A 21246-nucleotide genomic window follows, 5' to 3' on the forward strand; every position below is an offset into this window, starting at 1 on the left:
GCAGGAGAATCGCTTGAACCCGTGAGGCAGAGGTTGCAGCGAGCTGACACCACTGCACTCCAGCCTGGGCAACAGAGCAAGACCCTGTCAAAAAAATAATAAATAAATAAAAATAAATAAATAAATAAAAATATATTATTTATTTAAAAATAAATAAATAAAAAATAAACAACAAAAAACCCACTCTATGAATAGTGAGTGTGAGGGTCAGAGAGGCTAGAGTCTGGCACAGGGTAGACTAGAATTCCCAGTCTGTTATCTTGGGCTCCAGATTCTCACTCCATCACCCGAACGTGAGTGAGTCCCTTCCATTCCCAAGTCTCAATTTCCTTAGACAGATTTAAGCAGCTGAATTGGCTAACCACTATCCAACTCCAACCTATGGGGCAAGTTGCCTCCTCTGGGGTCAAACACTATCCAATTTCAGTTTCCAAACGTCATAAAAGGAAACACTAAAAATTGAGAATCGAAACTGACAGCAGAGAGACTGACTAGATGGCCAACCTGTTAAGGTGGCCCCAGACATTCCAGCCTCAGCCCAGCATCCTCCTGTGCCCCTACTGCAGCAAGGGGGTCTCCAAGAAGGGGGACCCGGAGTCAGCCCATCAGACCTGGTTTCCTCTCTGCTAGGGAGCTTCTTCCCATAGAGCACCGGAGGCCAATTGAGGAGAAGCTGCCTTAAAAAAGGAGGTGTGTGCCAGGTAGCTGGGTAGGTGCCTGGCTGTATATCTGCCCGGCTATATATTTGCCCAGCAGTGGTACTCTCAGGACAGAGATGGCACTGATGCAGGAACTGTACAGCACGCCAGCCTCCAGGCTGGACTCCTTCGTGGCTCAGTGGCTGCAGCCCCACCGGGAGTGGAAGAAGGAGGTGCTAGATGCTGTGCGGACCGTGGAGGAGTTTCTGAGACAGGAGCATTTCCACGGGAAGCATGGGCTGGACCAGGATGTGCAGGTGCTGAAGGTAATCAAGGTAAGACTGGGCTCCTCCAGCCCCCACACAGGACAAAACCCAGTATCAGAGTCCACGTCCCTGAAGATGCTGGGGACCCCTGTCCTCCTTATCCCTAGCCCATGCTGATGACATCACAGAACACCCTATCCCACCTTGCTGTCTACACCACTGCCTTGAGCAGAATGACTCTAGCAATAATAGTTCACATCTGGGGGCTCACTAGCCTAACCTCTTAACATACACTATCTCTAATTCTTGCACCCTGTGAGATAGGTGCTATTCTTTTCCCAGTTTACAGGTTAGCAAAATGGAGGCTCAGAACCAATACAACGCAAGGTCCGTGGTTGGATCCTGGTGTGAATGAACCATCTGTAAAATACAGTTTGGGGACAACTGGGAAATTTCCATATGGCCTAGATATCAGATACTATATATATATATCTGATATAGGAAATCATTGTTGATTTTGTTAGGTGTAACAGTAGTTTTGTGGTCATCAGGGAGAGTGTTCTCTTTTGTTTGGACACGAACACCAAGGTATTTTAGGGATAGAGTTCCTTGGTGCCTGTAATTTACTTTAACGTGGCTTAGATTAAGCAAATGTAGCCAGGAATTTAGACTTGTTGAATCAACTAGTTGGGTATATGAGTATTAGTTGTATCATCTTTCTACTTTTCTATATGTTTTAACTTTTTTATAATAAAATGACCTTTTTTTTTTTTTTTTTTTTTTTTTTTTTTTTTTTTTTTAGAGACAGAGTCTCGCTCTGTCACCCAGGCTGGAGTGCAGTGGCACAATCACCGCTCACTGTAGCCTTGATCTCCCTGGGCTACAGGTGATCCTCAGACTCCTAAGTAGCTGGGATTACAGGCGTGCACCACCATGCCCAGCTAATTGTTGTATTTTTGTAGAGACAGCTTTTCACCAATGTTGCCCATGCTGGTCTCGAACTCCTGGGATCAAGAATATGCCCACTTTGGCCTCCCAAAGTGCTGAGATTACAGGTCTAAGCCACCATGTCTGGCCGGCCAATAAAATGATTTTTTTTCTTTATTTTTTTTTTGAGACTAAGTCTTGCTCTGTCACCAGGCTGGAGTGTAGTGGCACAATCTCAGCTCACTGCAACCTCCGCCTCCTGGGTTCAAGCGATTTCCCTTACTCAGTCTCCCAAGTAGCTGGGACGACACACGCCCACCACCACGCCGGGCTAATTTTTTGTATTTTAGTAGAGACGGGGTTTTTACCATGTTGGCTAGGATGGTCTTGATCACCTGACCTCGTGATCTGCCCTCCTTGGCCTCCCAAAGTGCTGGTATTACAGTGAACCACTGCGCCTGGACTAAAATGATTTTTTAATGGAGGCTCAGAGAGGTGAGGTGACTTGTCCAAGGTCACACAGTGTTGAAGCTGGGATTTGAACTTGACTCAAGGAACCCAAGCCCACCTCACTGAGATTTTTCCCCAAGCCCTTCCTCCAGCTGTTTCATGCCACCTCCTGTGTTAGTTAAGATGAAAATTCAAGAGGGTCAGAGCTAGAAAGGCTTTGGAGAATCAGACAGTCTAACCAATGACTCACTTAAATAATTAAGTAAACTGGGCCGGGCGCGGTGGCTCAAACCTGTAATCCCAGCACTTTGGGAGGCCAAGATGGGTGGATCACGAGGTCAGGAGATTGAGATCATCCTGGCTAACACGGTGAAACCCCGTCTCTACTAAAAAAATACAAAAAAACTAGCCGGGCGAGGTGGCGGGCGCCTGTAGTCCCAGTTACTCAGGAGGCTGAGGCAGGAGAATGCCGTGAACCCGGGAGGTGGAGCTTGCAGTGAGCTGAGATCTGGCCACTGCACTCCAGCCTGGGCGACAGAGCCAGACTCCATCTCAAAAAAAAAAAAAAAATATATATATATATATATATATATATGTAAACTGAGGCACAGGGTGAGAGATATCCCAAGGTCACACAGCAAGTTGGTGGCAAAGGCAATACTAGAATTAGGACCCCGGACTCCCAGCCCAGTGCTCAAGTTCTCTCTCTAGGGGCAACCACCTCACAGAGGGATCTAGGAGCCCTGGGCCCCTATCCGTTCTTTGCACCTGTCCCCAGCATATGAAGCCTGAGGCCATACAATTTGTAAGTGAGAAACCACAAATTTTGATATTAGGCAGACTCTTCACTTCCTCCCTTACCAGCTTTGTGGCTTTGACCTTCCCACTCTTATTTCTGAAACCTGCAATCTTCTCATCTGTGACTGGGGCATCATCATCTCTCCTTCACCAAGCCAGTGGGGCCATGCAGGCTCAATGATTCATGCATGATAAATGCTCAGAAACAGAAGCATCATTATAATTCTTGCCAATCTTTCTTCTGGGCCTGGGACTCATGTTTGACTCTGGCAGACCCTCCCAGACCACCCCCTCCCCAACAACCTTGAGAACAAAGTGGAGGGAATAAGGAATGTCCGGTAAGAGGAGGATGCTACAAGAATAAGTTTATTTTTGTGTGTGCACACGCCACCACGCCTGGCTAATCTTTGTATTTTTAGTAGAGACGGGGTTTCACCATGTTGACCAAGCTGGTCTCGAACTCCTGACCTCAAGTGATCCACCCAACTCGACCTCCCCAAATGCTGGGATTACAGGTGTGAACCACTGCACCCGGCCAAGAATGAGTTTTTACAGCAGGAAATGCTATTTACCCAAGCCTCAAATTCTTCCTGCACGTCACAGCCACTTCTCCCCTTGAAATCACTAAATGGTAGCAATCCCCAGAGAGCCGTGACTAATGAGGAATAATATATCTTATTTTGAGTCTAAACCCTCCCTTTCTCCACCCTCTGAAAATCTAGTGAGTGGAGCTGGTCCACATAAGGGAATGCTTGTCTTCAAATGAATTGTGCTTAAATACGTTTAAAACTGAAGCAAATCAGGAAGCCTGTTCTGGATGTGTTCTTTTCTCTCTGCCTGGGTCTTACCAGTGGGAAAGGCAGAACGGGAAGTCTAGGCCAGGCACAGTGGCTCACGCCTGTAATCCCAGCACTTTGGGAGGCCAAGGTGGGAGGACTGCTTGAGCCCAGGAATTCGAGACCAGCCTGGGCAAAATGTGCAAAAAATGTATAAAAAATTAGCTGGGCATGGTGGTGCATGCCCATAGTTCCAGCTACTTGGGAGGCTGAGGTGGGAGGATTGCTTAAGCCCAGGAGGTCGAGGCTTCAGTGAGTGAAGATCGTGCCATTGCGCTCCGGCCTGGGCAACAGACCAAGACCTTGTCTCAAAAAGAAAGGGAAGTCTAGACTGGCCTTTGCGGGGAATGTGTCCTTCATTCACACACAGGATGCCATCTCCAGCCCGGTCCCAGAGGGTGGAGGTGCTGGGTCTGAATGCCCGTGATCCCTTGGAAGCAGGGACTGGCTCACAGCCTTGGGTCACGAGGAAGAAAGAGGCAGAAGAACCACGCACTACTTGAGTTCTGGCTCTTTCTCTGACTCCGCTGCCTCCTGGCTGGGAGACCACGGCAAGCTGCCCGTTGCCTCAATGGAGGCTGTATTGAGGTGCCTCCTAGTACCCACCTCAATACAGGAAGTGAAGGGTTTTTTTGGGGGGGGTGGTTTAGATGGAGTCTCATTGTATCACCCAGGCTGGAGCGTAGTGGTGAGATCTCAGCTCACCACATCCTCTGCCTCCTGGGTTCAAGTGATTCTCCTGCCTCAGCCTCCCCAGTAGGTTGGATTGTAGGCACACACCACCACACCTGGCTAATTTTTGTATTTTTAATAAAGACAGGGTTTCACCATGTTGGCCAGGCTGGTCTCGAACTCCTGACCTCATGATCTGCCCAACTTGGCCTCCCAAAGTGCTGGGATTACAGGTGTGAGCCACGGTGCCTGGCTGGGAAGTAAAGATTAAAAGGGATAATATGTACACAGGGCTCTCAGGGGTGCCGGACACAGGGCGTGCTCATGTCATCCAGCATCCGTGCTCATGTCACACAGGTTGTGTTACGTCATTCAGCAACAGCTAGAATCTGATTCATGTGCAGTGACTCCATCCACCAGGAAAAGTAGCCCACTGGGGGTCTGGTGCCTCCTTAGCAATTCCACCTCCAGACACGGAATGAGAAGGAGAGGAGGCCAGAGAGTTGTGGGGCTTTGCATACCAGAGGCAACAGGGCCTGGAGAGCTCATTTAGAATCTCAAAACATCAAAAAATCCCTTCTCGACCTCCTTCTGTTACTAAGGGGGAAAACTGACAGCCCGGCAGCAGAAGGGATTGTCTAAGTCAGCTGGATAATGAGGAGAAAGAGAAACGTATTGCTGACTTCCTGTGTGCCAGGCACCCCACCAAACGCTTGGCATACATTATTTCATCTGATCCTCCCAGTAGCCCAGTGACTGTTGTTCCACCATTACTTTCATTTTACAGATGAAGGTCTTAGAAGTCAGAATGTTTATCCAGCTAGGAAACAGAGAAGAGTAAAGATCTTTTTCAGGCTGCCCCATTTCACAGCCTATGGCTCTTAAATCCACCAGGCAAACTTGCTCCTTGCTTTATAATGTCATGAAATTATTCAGCCCCACCACCACCCCCAGAATCCTCAAACAACCCTACAGGAGTAGATGCTACCATTCCTCTGGAGTTGGCCTTACTCTGTGGATAAGAAGACTGGGTCTCAGAAGCAATGCAGTGTAGTAGATAAGAAGCTGAGCATTTGGGGCATCCAAGGGGGCAAATCGCTTGAGTCTAGGAGTTCGAGACCAGCCTGGGCAATATGGCAAAATCCTATCTCTACAAAAAAACACAAAAATTAGCCAGGCATGGTGGCACATGCCTGTAGTCTTAGCTACTTGGGAGACAGGTGGGAGGATCACCTGAGCCAAGATCGCACCACTGCAGTCCAAACTGGGCAATGGGAGTAAAACCCTGTCTCAAAAAAAAAAAAAAAAAAAAAAAAAAAGGCTGGGCTCTGAGGGCTACAAACTGCAAGACCCAGGACAAATGACTAATGAGGAGAAAGAGAAACCTATTGCTGACTTCCTGTGTGCCAGGCACCCCACCAAACCCTTGGTATACATTATTTCATCTGATCCTCCCAGTGGCCCAGTGACTCATGTTCCACCATTGCTTTCATTTTACAGATGAAGGTTTTAGGAGTCACAACATTTACCCAGCTAAGGAACAGGGAAGAGTCAAGATCTTTTTCAGGCTGCGCCATTTCTCGATCCCATGTCTCGAGATCCTCCAGACATCTCAGTTTCCTCACCTGTAAAGTGTGGGTATCAGTACCACCCACTACCCTCAGCGGGTGGTGAGCATTCGGTGAGATGGTGCATGTGAAGTGCTGCAGGGGTTGCCTGGCACATGGCATGGGCCTCAGGGTGACGGCTCTGTGTTCCGCAGGTGGGCTCCTTTGGGAATGGCACCATTCTCAGGAGCACCAGAGAGGTGGAGCTGGTGGCGTTTCTGAGCTGTTTCCACAGCTTCCAGGAGGCAGCCAAGCACCACCAAGAAGTTCTGAGGCTGATACGGAAAACCATGTGGCAAAGCCAGGACCTGCTGGCCCTCGGGCTCCAGGACCTGAGGGTGGAGCAGAGAGTCCCCAGTGCTCTCGTCCTCACCATCCAGACCAGGGGGACTGCGGAGCCCATCACGGTCACCATCGTGCCTGCCTACAGAGCCCTGGGTAAGGGGAGGGGAAGCCCACCCGACTCACACACTTGCCCACCCCAGGAGACTTCCCAGTGTCTCACCTTTACTCATGGCCATGCGCACACACCCACATTCATTCATTCCATCTGTGTCCTATGCTCAGGGCTGGGTTATTGCAGTGCACAGAATTAACCCAACTCTGGCTATCATGTCGCTTAACTTGAAATACAGAAATTGACCAAAGAATTGCAGAGAGAAATACATGATTGCAGGCCGGGCGTGGTGGCTCACGCTTGTCATCCCAGCACCTTGGGAGGCCAAGGCAGGTGAATCACAAGGTCAGGAGTTCAAGACCAGCCTCGCCAAGATGGTGAAACCCCATCTGTACTAAAAATTTAAAAAATTTAACCGGGTGTGGTGGTGGTCGCCTGTAATCCCAGCTACTCAGGAGGCTGAGGCAGAGAATCACTTGAACCCTGGAGGTGGAGGTTGCAGTGAGCCGAGATTGAGCCACTGCACTCCAGCCTGGTCGACAGAGCAAGACTCTGTCACCAAAAAAAAAAAAAAACATGATTGCAAATGATGTAAATGGTGGCCTGGATAACCATAGAAAGAGTGCTCAGGAAGTGGCTTTCTGGGGAAAGAACACTCAGGAGGCTCTGACACCCAGTGAGGGGAAGGAGCTAAAAGTGGGGTTGGGGGTCTGTCACTGCGTTTTCTAGAAGCAGATCCTAAGACATGGATGTGAGGACAAGCAGTTTATTTGGGTGTTCATCCCAGGAAGCACTGGTAGGGAAGTCGGAATTGAGGTGGGAAAGGCAAGAATTCAATACAACATGCATCCGTGGGCAAGTCACCACCCTGAGCTTCATGTCCTGGGAGAACTCGCAGTCACGTTACGGAATGTGCCTCCGCGGGATCCCAAGTGGGACGCTGGAGTGCTTACTCACCAGCTTCCCAGCTGTCACTGGTTGGGGGCTGCTTCCGGAGCACTAACTCACTGGCCCTGTTGTTTGTCCTCGGGCAGAGTCCTAGGTGTTTGAGGTAAAACCTACATGCTGCAAGCCCAGACCCTAGAGGTTTCATGTCATGTGCTAACTCCTATCAGCTGCAGTGGCCTGCTGCGCAGAGTTGCTCTTTGGAGAAGGTGTAAGAGACAGGATCTGATTTTAGCAAGGAAGAGAGTGCTGGGATGTCTCAGTGATGTGTACCATGGAACTTGTTCTCCCTATGAGTTTTTGGTTTTTTTTGAGACGGAGTCTCGCTCTCTCGCCCAGGCTGGAGTGCAGTGGCGCGATCTCGGCTCACTGCAGCCTCTGCCTCCAGGGTTCAAGCAATTCTCCAGCCTCAGCCTCCCAAGTAGCTGGGATTACAGGCACCCACCACCATGCCATGCCCGGCTAATTTTTGTATTTTTAGTAGACATACGGTTTTGCCATCTTGGCCAGGCTGATTTCAAACTCCTAACCTCAGGTGATCTGCCCACCTCAGCCTCCCAAAGTGCTGGGATTACAGGCATGAGCCACTGCGCCCGGCCTCCCTATGAGTGTTGAAAGAGATCCAAAACAGACATTAAAGAAAACGAGGGACATTGAGGACATTCAGGGAGGACAACAGGAGGGGCCTGACGCATGGAAAGCCCAATGTTGGTTCTCGAGAGTAAGAATTTCACAAAAAGGACAGTTAGACAAGGCAAACCTTTGGTTTCTGTAGATATGAGGTCTCAAGTGTCCCTGGAGGGATAACTCCAATGTATAAGCAGGCTCTCCCCAAAATACTACTTACCACCCTCTGGCTTCCTCAATCCCCAATCTCTCCCTTTGCTTCCTCACTCCTCAGGGCCTTCTCTTCCCAACTCCCAGCCACCCCCTGAGATCTATGTGAGCCTGATCAAGGCCTGTGGTGGTCCTGGAAATTTCTCCCCATCCTTCAGCGAGCTGCAGAGAAATTTCGTGAAACATCGGCCAACTAAGCTGAAGAGCCTCCTGCGCCTGGTGAAACACTGGTACCAGCAGGTGAGGGGGTTGCCAGGATGGTAGAGGCAAGGAGAGGGAGGAGGGTGGGGAGGAAAGACAGGGCCTGATTTTCATCTCAGGAAACTGCACCCAGGGGAAATGGAAGCATGTAGAGAGGGAGAGAATGCTAGTCTTTTGAAATGTAAAGTGAAACCGTCAGTGAAGAAGGTGGAAAAGGAGGAGAGGAAGAGGAGAAAGAAACAGAGAAGGAAGGAGAAAAATAGGTACTCTACAGTATTTCAGTAAACTCGTTCTTTTTATTTTATTTTATTTTTATTTATTTATTTATTGAGACAGGGTCTTGCTTTGTTGTCCAGGCTGGAGTGCAGTGGTGCAATCACCACTCACTGTAGCCTCCACCTCCCTGGATCAAGACCTCCCTGGTTCAAGCGGTCCTCCCACCTTAGCCTCCTATGTAACTGGGACTACAGGCACACACAACCATGCCTGGCTAATTTTTTTACATTTCTTTTGTAGAGACAGGGTCTCACTATGTTGACCAGCCTGGTTTCGAAGTGGTCTCAGGCGATCCTCCCACCCTGGCCTCCCAAAGAGCTGGGATTACAGGCACAAGCCACCACACCCACCCCACAAGTTCTTGTTACCCTTCAATTACAGTCTAGGACTGGCAGATGTCAACTTCGCCAGGTACCATGGCCATTAATCACAGCAGGTTAGGGCCCAACAAGAGGAAGGATTTTTTTAATTCCACCCCAGGAGTCAAAAAGAGGGCATGTGTGAGTGTAAACCGTCCTCAGGGACATTTCTCAGGCAGCAGTTCAGTCAGTTTTGGAAACAAGATCTGCCCCCAAGATAATCAATGGAAACTCCAACTACAAAACAGAACTCAGACACAAAAATCATTTATTATATAAAACTTGCAGAGAAGTTACAAGGGAATCAGACAGCAGAAGGAAAGATTTGATGCAATAAAAATAAAATAGGCCGGGCATGATGGCTCACGCCTGTAATCTCAGCACTTTGGGAGGCTGAGGCGGGCAGATCATGAGATCAGGAGATCGAGACCATCCTGGCTAACACGGTGAAACCCCATCTCTACTAAAAATACAAAAAATTAGCCAGGCATGGTGGCAGGCGCCTGTAGTCCCAGCTACTTGGGAGGCTGAGGCAGGAGAATGGTGTGAACCCACAAGGCAGAGCTTGCAGTGAGCCAAGATCGTGCCACTGCACTCCAACCTGGGCAAGAGAGCGAGACTCTGTCTCAAAAAACATAAAAATAAAAATAAAATAAAATAAAAATAAAAATAAAATGTAACAGAGATTTAAAGAAAAAACAATTACTGGCCAAATATGGTAGCTCACGCCTGTAATTTCGGCACTTTAGGAGGCTGAGGTAGGAGGATCACTTGAGCCCAAGGGTTCAAGACCAGCCTGAGCAACATGGTGAAACCCCCGTCTCTACAAAAAATACAAAAATTTAAAAAATTAGCTGGGGGTGGTGGTGGGTTCCTGTAGTCCCAGCTGCTTGAGAGGCTGAGGCGGAAGGATCACTTGAGTCGGGAGGTGAAGTAAGTTGAGCTGGGTAATGTTTTTATCCATTCACTAAGGCTTACATCTTACTGATTACAGGCATCCTACATTTTATATATCATCTAAGTTTTAAGAATATAACACTTCACTAGTATTGGAGAAAATAACTTATATTACCATAGTTTAAATTTCTAACAAAATTATAATGTTATTAGTTATGGTTTACAAATTTGAGTGTTAAGTATGAATTCACAAAAAGTTACAAAACAAATTAACTTATAAATTTATTTATTTATATTATTTTTTTGAGACAGAGTCTTGCTCTGTCGCCCAGGCTGGAGTGCAATGGCATGATCTCGGCTCACAGCAAGCTCTGCCTCCCGGGTTCACATCATTCTCCTGCCTCAACCTCCCGAGTAGCTGGGACTACAGGCGCCCGCCGCCACGCCCGGCTAATTTTTTGTATTTTTAGTAGGGACGGGGTTTCACCGTGTTAGCCAGGATGGTCTTGATCTCCTGACCTCATGATCCGCCCACCTTGGCCTCCCAAAGTGCTGGGATTACAGGCGTGAGCCACTGCACCTGGCCTTATAAATAAATTTTAATTCAAAATTGAATTTCTAAAATCAGGGATAAAGTTTTTCTGTTAGTAAGTCAGTGACTTATAGGAAAGGCCCAAAGTTTCATTTATTTGGGAGATGAGAATTATACAAGATGATTCTGTATTTGTCTCAAGGCCAGAGTGTTATAGTTTTTTTTCTCTAAACTTGGGATGTGATCGAATATTCATATATGATGGCCATAGGAAAATACATTTTACTTCCACATATCAAACTACTGAATATTTGACCAAAATTTTCACTTTCTGGCTAAGTATCAATGTTATCAGTGAGAGTCGTCTTCTTTTTTTTTTTTTTTTTTTTTTTTTTGAGACAAGGTCTCACTCTTGCCCAGGCTGCAGTGCAGTGGCATAATCTTGGTTCACTGCAACCTCCTCCTCCCAGGTTCAAGCAATTCTCCCACCTCAACCTCCCAAGTAGCTGGGATTACAGGCACCTGCTACCACGCCTGGCTAATTTTTGTATTTTTAGTAGAGACAGTGTTTCACCATGTTGGCCAGGCTGGTCTCGAACTCCTGGCCTCAAGTGATCCACCCGCCTCGGCCTCCCAGAGTGCTGGGATTACAGACATGAGCCACTGCGCCTGGCCTCAGTGAGATTCTTAACACAGGAAGTGACCAGTGTCAATTAAGATGCTTTCTTTTGCAAGTAAGAGAAAAATACAAAAACCAACTCAAACTAGCTTAAACAATAAAGAGAATTATCAGCTCATGTATGAAAACCCCTAAACAGTCGGGGGGGCGGGGTGTGGAGGGAGGCGCTTCAGGCACTGGAGAGGGCACTGGCTCTGTTTCTCTGGCATTCTCTCAGCTTCTCATTCCTCTATATGTCAAATTGGTCCTTTGGCTTGTTTCCCTCTTGGTGGCAAAGTGGCCACAACTGTTCCTGCCCTCATATTCACACGTGGGAGGACTTCTCTTCTTTCAACCACTGAACAAAAGAACTAGGCTTTACTCTAGTTGAGCCAACTTAGATCGCATGCCTTCTCTTGAACCAATCATTTGCAAGGGGGAAAGGTTTATGCTGATAGGCCTGTGCCAGTCAGGGTCCATCCTGGAGCTGCGGGTGGGGGTCAACCCCTTCCAAACATCATGGCTACTATGCAATGGGGAAGGAAAGAATGTCTGCTAGAGAGGCAACCCCAATCTTCACTACAGAATCTCAACTATTACCATTTTTTCCTCTATCTAAGGAAACCTTTCCTTTCTTTAAAGAAACATTTCTCAGAAGCTTAATACATTAAAATAGATTTAAATGGGACTGGTTAGGCTAGGATGCTTGTGACCGAGCACAGCCTGCTCACACCTGTTCCTAACTTCATTCCAGGAGTTACATCTGTCAAGCACATATTGAAGCCCAATGGACTAACTCAGCCCTTTAATTCTAAAATGGTGAAACCTATGTCCACAGATGGAATGTGACGTGGCCAAGGTCACACAGCCAGTAGGCAGCAGAGCCAGGACTAGAACTTGGATTTCTCAGCTTCTGGTCCAACACCATCCTTACACAGAATCTTACGGTCTCTCTCTCTCTCTCTCTCTCTCTGTCTTCCCATCTCTTTCAACAGTATGTGAAAGCCAGGTCCCCCAGGGCCAATCTGCCCCCTCTCTATGCTCTCGAACTTCTAACCATCTATGCCTGGGAAATGGGTACTGAAGAAGATGAGAATTTCATGTTGGACGAAGGCTTCACCACTGTGATGGACCTGCTCCAGGAGTATAAAGTCATCTGTATCTACTGGACCAAGTACTACACACTCCAGAATGCAATCATTGAGGATTGTGTCAGAAAACAGCTCAAAAAAGAGAGGTACTGGACCACTGTTTGCCCACCAAATCTCACAGAAAAAGAAGAGAGAGGAGCTAGCGTAACGTGGTATAGAGTTTTATGGACTGGCTGTATTAAGCAGTAAGGCTGCCACCATAGTTGAGCATTGACCTCCCACACCAACACAGCTGGCATCTCAAGTTGGTGGCTTATCAAAGTCACTGGGGGGCCATGGGGCGGGTATAAGCCTGTTCCTTGTTTCCTAAGCCACCCTCCACCTTAGCTTGGCCCTCTTGCTCTCTGAAGACCATTTTAGTGCTCTGTAGGAGCTAGCATGGGAAAATGGAAAGAATCTTGGAGACTCAAGTTTAAATCCCAGCTCAGCCATTTTCCTACTGCTATGAGCCTCAATCCCTTATCCATAAGCAGGAATAAACTGGAACATGCAATACAGGATTCATGCAAGGGTTGGAGAAGATCTGTGTTAAGGATCCACAATATCTAGCATCTGGCAGATGCTAAGTAAATGCTTATATTGGAGCATGTGCTTCAGCATCCCATTCATATCCCCTCGGCCTTTACCGTTCTAGGGAAGGTTGGTTTCACTTCCAACTGTCAGCACCTGCATCCCTTTGCCAGCAGACCCACTCTGAGAACAGCCCTTCACCAGATCCGGTGGGAGTTGGTGAATAAATACCACAGCTCCCTCACCCCAAAGATGGAAGGAATCTGGGTCTCATTCCATACGCTTTTTTCTTTTTCTTTTTTTTCTTTCTTTTTTTTTTTTTTTTTTTTTTTTTTTGAGACAGAGTCTTGCTCTGTCACCCAGGGTAGAGTGCAGTGGCTCAATCTCCGTTCACTGCAACCTCTGTTCACTGCAACCTCCACCTCCTGGGTTCCAGGGATTCCCCTCCCTCAAGCTTCTGAGTAGCTGGGATTACAGGTGCCCATCACCCATACCCGGCTAGTTTTTGTATTTTTGTAGAGACAGTGCTTTGCCATGTTGGCTAGGCTGGTCTCAAACTCCTGACCTCAGGTGATGCACCCGCCTTGGCCTCCCAAAGTGCTGGGCTTACAGGCGTGAGCCACCACACCAGGCCCCATTCCGTACTCTTTCCCAAAGATCGCCTCCAGTTGACCACAGTAGTAATTACTTCAATACCCACCCTTTGTTGTCTGCCTTCCCTTCTCTGTCTCACTGTCTCACTCCCTTATTCATGCTTCCTGGAATCACTTTCCAAATCAGCCAAATCCTTATGTGGGGATCTGCTTCAGGGGAAGCCCAACCCAGACAGCTCCCTATGTTAGAAGCTCTGGGCCTCTGTGAGCAATATCACAATGTTTCGTGTTCTGTTATATAGTATTGGGTCTCTTTTGTAAGGAAGAAAAGCCAAGTCCGCTCATGAAAAGAGGATTTATTATAACCATGCCCAGAAAAATCGAGAAAGCATGAGGACCTGAGACTCCCTCTCTCTGTCACTCTCTCTCATGAACCACAGCACTTTTCCCCTCAGCCTCTGCTTCTCTCTCCACACCTGTCCTGCTCCCCTCTGCCTCCCAGGTATAAGGGACCTCCATCATCCCCATATCCAAACCCCAGAGGGAACCAGTCTGATTACTGGTCACAGGACACAGACCCCGTGTGTTGGGCCACCTGCCAACCAACAGAATGAGCCACTTTAGATCAGTGACCCCATCCCATGGGACAGCCTGGCACTTTCAGGCAGGACTGTTTTAGGGAGCAGTCAGTGTTGGGAGGAGCCAGCCTGGAGCCCAAAGTCCAGTTCATTCCAGTAGCCTGTGTCACATTCTATTACACAGATAAAGTCGCAGCTCCCTCCCAAGCCCCGGAGTACAAAGCGCTGTGTTTTTTGTTGTTGTTGTTGTTGTTGGGTTTTTTTTTTTTTTTTAGATGGAGTCTTGCTCTGTCACCTAGGCTGGAGTTCAGTGGCACGATCTTGGCTCACTGCAACCACGATCTCCTGGATTCAAGCTATCCTCCCACCTCAGCCACCCAAGTAACTGAGACTACAGGCGCCCGCCACCACGCCCTGCTAATTTTTGTATTTTTAGTAGAGATGGAGATTCACCATGTTGTCCAGGCTGGTCTTGAACTCCTGACGTCAAGTGATCTGACCACCTCGGCCCCCCAAAGTGCTGGGATTACAGGCCTGAGCCACCGAGCCCCATTCAAAGAGCTGGTCTTGATCATGGACTTGCAGTCACCCCAAGTTAGTAAGCAAGCCCAAGATCCCCTTCAAGCCAATATTCTTTAAAACATTTATTCAATATTTACAGAAAGGAGAGACTCTTGAGGGCAGCCCAACCTGTGCTCTGTTGAGGAGGTAGACGGGTAAGAGCCCCATCTACTGGCTGTAAGAACTACTGGAGATATAGGCCAGCACGGTGGCCCACGCCTATAGGCCGAGGCAGGTGGATCACAAGGTCAGGAGTTTAAGACCAGCCTGGCCAAGATGGGGAAACCCCATCTCTACTAAAAATACAAAAATTAGCTGGGCATGGTGGCAGGTGCCTGTAATCCCAGCTGCTCAGGAGGCTGAGGCAGAGAACCAGCTGAACCTGGGAGGTGGAGGTTGCAGTGAGCTGAGATTGCACCACTGCACTCCAGCCTGGGTGACAGAGCGAGACTCTGTCTCAAAAACAAAACAAAACAAAAAAAAGAACTGAAGGAGATCTGTAAAATGAGGACAACCACAACAATAAAAATAACAGTCCCTACCTCACAGAATTGCTGTAAGGATTAAAATAGGCTAATTTGCATAGGATTTGGCCTTGTTCTTCAATAAATGTCAGTAGTTGGTGGCGGTGGTGTTTTTATTATCCAAAGCAACTCAGCAGCTCTAACCTTAAACTTGCAAAGCCTACTCCCAACGTAAAGGGCCCCCTGCCTGAATGGGCATCTGTTATTCCTTTATCACACCCCTTGGGGCCTCATTCTCCCCCCACATTCCTTGCAAACACCTAAGGCACTCTCCCAAAGAGGAATTCTTTTTTTTTTTTTTTTTTTGGAAACAGTCTCACTTGGTCACCCAGGCTGCTGGAGGGTGGTGGCACGATCTTGGCTCACTGCAACCTCCACCTCTTAGGTTCAAGCAATTCTCCTGCCTCAGCCTCCCGAGTAACTGGGATGACAGGCGCGTGCCACCACACCTGGCTAATTTTTTGTATTTTTAGTAGAGACAGGGTTTCACCATGTTGGCCAGGCTGTTCTCAAACTCCTGACCTTAAGCCACCCTCCCGCGTCGGCCTCCCAAAGTTCTGGGATTACAGGCATGAGCCACCGCACCTGACCAGATAGGAATTCTTGGAAATAGCATTGTCTCCATCCTGCGGTGTTTTGGGGCCCTCCTGAACATTCCCGGGATGTGGACATCACGATGCTCAGTGGCTGGACTAAATAACTGCTGAGAAGGTTTTTTTCTGGCTTGAAGGCCTCCAAACCATTACGAACCTGGGCACCCTTTTCCTGTGTTACAGGCCCATCATCCTGGATCCTGCCGACCCCACCCACAATGTGGCAGAAGGGTACAGGTGGGACATCGTCGCTGAGAAGGCCTGCCAGTGCCTGAAACAGGACTGTTGCTATGACAACAGGGAGAACCCCATCACCAGCTGGAATGTGAAGGTAACGGCTCCTCTCTGGGCTGTCAAGGGCTTGAAGCTCAGAATGATAGACAACTACTCAGTATTTACTCATTCAGTTCTGTGCTGATGGAGAACAGAACTTCAGAGTCACTGTTTAGGGGCCAGCTGCACCACCCACGGGCTCTGTGAACTGGACAAATTCTTTGGTTCTCAGGGCCTCGGGTTTCTTACCTTCAAATTGTTGTTCTTTCCTTTCTTTTTCCCAAAAACTACTGGAGAATCATGCCTGGGATTACAGGCATGAGTCACCGCACCTGGCCAGATAGGAATTCTTGGAAATAGCATTGTCTCCATCCTGCGGTGTTTTGGGGCCCTCCTGAACATTCCCGGGATGTGGACATCACGATGCTCCACATCACACGGAACGAACAGTTCCGTGTTCCTGATCGTTCTTTGCATGAGTTGGGTCCAGCCAAGTCAGCTCAATCAGCCATTCTGTGCCAGTGCTGTGCTCGGGGATGGGGTAGGGGGTGGGGTTTGGGGGACAACACAGGCACAGAAATAAGGCATGACCCCGAAGCTCGGCCAGGCGCGGTGGTTCACGCCTGTAATCCCAGCACTTTGGGAGGCCAAGGCAGGTGGATCACTTGAGGTCAGGAGTTCAAGACCAGCCTGACCAACATGGAAAAAACCCATCTCTACTAAAAAAAATACAAAATTAGCCAGGCGTGGTGGCGGGTGCCTGTAATCCCTGCTACTCTGGAGGCTGAGGCAGGCGAGTCGCTTGAACCCGGGAGCCGGGGACTGCAGTGAGCTGAGATTGTGCCATTGCACTCCAGCCTGGGCAACAAGAGGGAAACTCTGTCTCAAAAAAAAGAAAAAAGAAAAAAAAGACAAGACCCTTCCTCTCAAAGAACTCACCCTATGTCGTTAGGAAGCAAGTCCATGAAACGAACTTACACAAAACTGCTAGAATGACCAGAGAAGACAAGATACTCTGAAAACAAAGCAAAAAAAGAAAAATACTAAGTCATATTATTCTGCGATGCCAAACCTACGGTATAGGCAGAGATCACAAAAATCTATTTTATTAACATCACACTTTCTAGTTTGCAAAGCTCTTGTCCAAGGTCTGTCTCAGTTGACCCTAACGGGCAGTTCTGTAAAGTCAGAAGGTCGAGTATCATCACTATCTTTATTATCGTCATCATCATTACTATTATTGCCATTTTACAGAAGAGAAAACCGAGGCTCAGAGAGGTTAATTAACTAAGATCATTCTGCTAAGAGGCAGCAGAACCAGAGGCTCTGGGGGTCTGGAAGCAGAATAAATGTTAGCTAAAGTCACCAGAGAAGATTCCTTTAAAAAGTTAGGGGTTGAAATGAGCCCTAAAGGCCAGGGGGAGATATAGACACTCAGAACAGAGGATAAGGGATGATGAGGGGCAAAGCATGGGAGGCTGGGATGAGCAAGATGTGTACCGGAACAGGAGACTGACCTGCTTGGAGCAGAAGGAAGAAGCAGAATCAGAGGCTCCGGTAAGGTACAGAGAGTATAAACGGGGACCCCCTGGCCAAATGAGGAGGCCCACACATGGGCTGGAAAATATACGCCTTTGGATTTTTCCTGAATATAAAAACCATTGTAGACTGGGGGCGGTAGCTCACACCTGTAATCACAGCACTCTGGGAGGCCGAGGTGGGTGGATCCCTTGAGCCCAAGAGTTCAAGACCAGCCTAGGCAACATGGTGAAACCCCATCTCTACTAAAAATACAAAACTTGGCCGGGTGCGGTGGCTCACACCTGTAATCCCAGCACGTTAGGAGGCCAAGGCAGGCAGATCACGAGGTCAAGAGACTGAAACCATCCTGGCCAACATGGTAAAACCTCATATCTACTAAAAATACAAAAAATTAGCTGGGTGTGGTGGCATGTGCCTGTAGTCCCAGCTACTAGGGAGGCTGAGGCAGGAGAATCGCTTGAACCTGGGAGGTGGAGGTTGCAGTGAGCCAAGATTGTGCCACTGCACTCCAGCCTGGCAACAGAGTGAGACTCTGTCTCAAAAAAAAAAAAAAAAAAAAAAAAAACTTAGCCAGATATGGTGGCACACACCTGTGGTCCTGGCTATTCAGGAGGCTGAGGTGGGAGGATTGCTTGAGCTTCGGAGGTCAAGGCTGCAGTGAGTTAAGACTGCGCCACTGCACACTGCAGCCTGGGGTGATAGAGCAAGGCCCTGTCTCAAAACACAAAACAAACACAGAAAACATTGTGCAAAGATTTTTTATCTTGACAAATCAGAAAACTTGGCAATGCCAGGCTTTTCTTTCTTTCTGGCTTTTCTCTTTCTTTCTTTCTTTCTTTCTTTCTTTCTTTCTTTCTTTCTTTCTTTCTTTCTTTCTTTCTTTCTTTCTTTTTCTTTCTTTCTTTCCTTTCTTTCCTTTCTTTCTTTCTTTTTTTTTTCTTTTGAGACAGAGTCTCCCTCCGTTGCCCAGGCTGGAGTGCAGTGGCACGATCTCAGCTCACTGCAACCTCCACCTCCTGGGTTCAAGAGATTCTCCCACTTCAGCCTTCTGAGTAGCTGGGACAACAAGCATACGCCACCACACCCGGCTAATTTTTGCATTTTTTGGTAGAGATGGGTTTTGCCATGTTGACCAGGCTGGTCTCAAACTCCTGACCTCAAGTGATCCTCAGCCTCCCAAAGTGCTGGGAATACAGGTATGAGCCACTGCACCCGGCCAAGGCTTATATTTCTTCTGGAAAGAATCAGCTAAAGGCCTGACCCTCTCCAGCATTTTCCAGGTTCTCTCCAGCCACCTGGGGCTCTCAGGCCCTGGAGTGTAGCCTCTGGAGGTGATGAGAACACAGACTGTAGAGTCTGACTGACCTCGCTTCACATATCTGCCCTACTCATTACTACCTATGTGATTGGTGTTCAGCAAATTATTTAACCCTGCTCAGACAGTTTCCTCATCAATAGCATGGGGATAACCGTAGAACCCACCAACTAATAGAGATGCTCTGAGAATAAAATGCATTAAGGGTATGGAAGGTGCTCAGTATACAGCCTGGAAGGTGCTTACCACTCCCTACACATTTGCTGCTGCTGCTGCTGCTGCTACTATTGTAAAGATAAGGACAGATGAAGGGAACATTTGCACATCAGACAGAGAAGTGTGGACTTAACGCCTCTCCTTCTCCCTCTCCCTTCCAGAGGGCACGAGACATCCATGTGACAGTGGAGCAGAGGGGTTACCCAGATTTCAACCTCATGGTGAACCCTTATGAGCCCATAAGGAAGGTTAAAGGGAAAATCCGGAGGATGAGGGGCTACTCTGGCCTGCAGCGTCTGTCCTTCCAGGTTCCCGGCAGTGACAGGCAGCTTCTCAGCAGCAGATGCTCCTTAGCCAAATATGGGATCTTCTCCCACACTCACATCTATCTGCTGGAGACCATCCCCTCCGAGATCCAGGTCTTCGTGAAGAATCCTGATGGTGGGAGCCACGCCTATGCCATCCACCCCAACAGCTTCATCCTGGGTCTGAAGCAGCAGATTGAAGACCAGCAGGGGCTTCCTAAAAAGCAGCAGCAGCTGGAATTCCAAGGCCAAGTCCTGCAGGACTGGTTGGGTCTGGGGAGCTACGGCATCCAAGACAGTGACACTCTCATCCTCTCTAAGAAGAAAGAGGGAGAGTCTCTGTTTCCAGCCAGTTAGTTTTCTCTGGGAAACTTCTCTGTACATTTCTGCCATCTATTCCAGAACTCATCCTGTCAGTCACTCTGTCCCATTGTCTACTGGGAAGGTCCCAGGTCTCACCAGCTTTATAATGAGTTATCCCAGGCCAGACGTGGTAGCTCACACCTGTAATCCCAGAACTTTGGGAGGCCGAGGTGGGAGGAGCGCTTGAGCCAAGGAGTTCAAGACCAGCCTGGGTATCATAGGCAGACCCCGTCTCTACAAAATAAAAAATAATTCACTGGGTGGGGTTGTGCACGTTTGTAGTCTCAGGTACTCGAGAAGCTGAGGCAGAAGAATCACTTGAGCCAGGAGGTTGAAGCTGCAGTGAGCTATGATCACGCCACTACACTCCTGCCCAGGCAACAGAGCAAGACCCTGTGTCTAAAAACTAAAACATAAAAATAAGTAAATCTGTTTAAAAAAATAATTATCCCAGCCCTGCCAGGAGGAGGATGAGGAGGGGTGTGAGAGACTAAATATACAAATAGACAGTGGCCACGTGACGTACAACAACAGAACTCTGACCCACAACCTTCTTTAGCAATCAACCCCAAACCATCAGGGCAATAACTGGCAGCTTCTCTAATTCCTCCCCCCCACCCCCACTCCCATCCCGCTTCCTATTTATGACCAACCAAGAAACCCAAATAAGCTCCCCAGACCAATCACATGGTTAGCCCTGCTTCTGGTCAGTGCACTTCCAACTTCCCCATACCAACAGCCTCAATCAGGGTATCCCTGAAGCCTTCCCATTTTCCTGCCTGTCTTTAAATCTCTGTCAAAAGCAAGAGATGGTGGCTGGTTCCTTTGCTACAGCAAGTTGAGAATAAATAGCCTTTGTTAGTTCTCATTTGGGTGCTCTTTGTTTCCACAGGGCCTAATGCTGTCCTAATGGTTATTGCTTGATCATTTGAGCTTCTCAACTCTAAGAAATGAGGACTGGGGAAACTGAGGCAAAAAGAGACAAAGAATGGGAGACTGAGGATGATACAGTATAAAAAAAATCACCTCAACTCCTAAAACCCATACACAAACAGTACATAACAGTCAGGAAAGTGTAGGAAGATGACAGCATCTTTATTATCAAAGGATGTCATGTGATCAGGTTTACTCCAAGCAATAAAATGTTTCCTTTTGCCCTCCCGTTTTGCCTAGCTTTCTGGTGGGCTACTCACCTACCATAGCATAGAAAATGCACATTACAATTGGTTATCAGCAGCCTCTGGTCAATTTAGCAATCATAATCTGTGTATTTCCCACCTCTACCTTCAGGGACAGAAAAAGTGCCTCCTTTCCAGGAGGCAGACAGGCTGTTCCAGTCCCCAGCTTTGTGCCTTTCATAATGCCCAGCACAGCCTACTTTGTAGGTGGTGGGAAAATTCTTGTTTAAAATAAAAAAAGAATGAAA

The 21246-nt window shown here is 48.0% G+C and overlaps 1 protein-coding gene across 1 annotated transcript; it reads left to right on the forward strand.

Moving 5' to 3' along the window:
• Positions 1–488: 488 nt before the first annotated feature.
• Positions 489–20081, forward strand: OASL (2'-5'-oligoadenylate synthetase like). The gene is made up of 6 exons (XM_010368317.2): positions 489–973; positions 6350–6632; positions 8438–8613; positions 12292–12533; positions 15990–16137; positions 19314–20081. The coding sequence occupies exons 1-6, from the start codon at positions 776–778 to the stop codon at positions 19812–19814; spliced, it is 1548 nt and encodes a 515-aa protein (XP_010366619.1). The 5' UTR covers positions 489–775; the 3' UTR covers positions 19815–20081.
• The last annotated feature ends 1165 nt before the right edge of the window (positions 20082–21246 follow it).

The sequence above is a fragment of the Rhinopithecus roxellana genome, chromosome 10 (genome assembly GCF_007565055.1).
Source record: "Rhinopithecus roxellana isolate Shanxi Qingling chromosome 10, ASM756505v1, whole genome shotgun sequence".
NCBI classification, from domain to species: domain Eukaryota; kingdom Metazoa; phylum Chordata; class Mammalia; order Primates; family Cercopithecidae; genus Rhinopithecus; species Rhinopithecus roxellana.

Coding starts and splice junctions, on each gene's coding strand:
- OASL (XM_010368317.2), top strand. CDS start 776: ATGGCACTGATGCAGGAACTGTACAGCACGCCAGCCTCCAGGCTGGAC. Junction 6,633..8,437: donor GCCTGCCTACAGAGCCCTGG/GTAAGGGGAGGG, acceptor CTCACTCCTCAG/GGCCTTCTCTTCCCAACTCC. Junction 12,534..15,989: donor AAACAGCTCAAAAAAGAGAG/GTACTGGACCAC, acceptor CCTGTGTTACAG/GCCCATCATCCTGGATCCTG.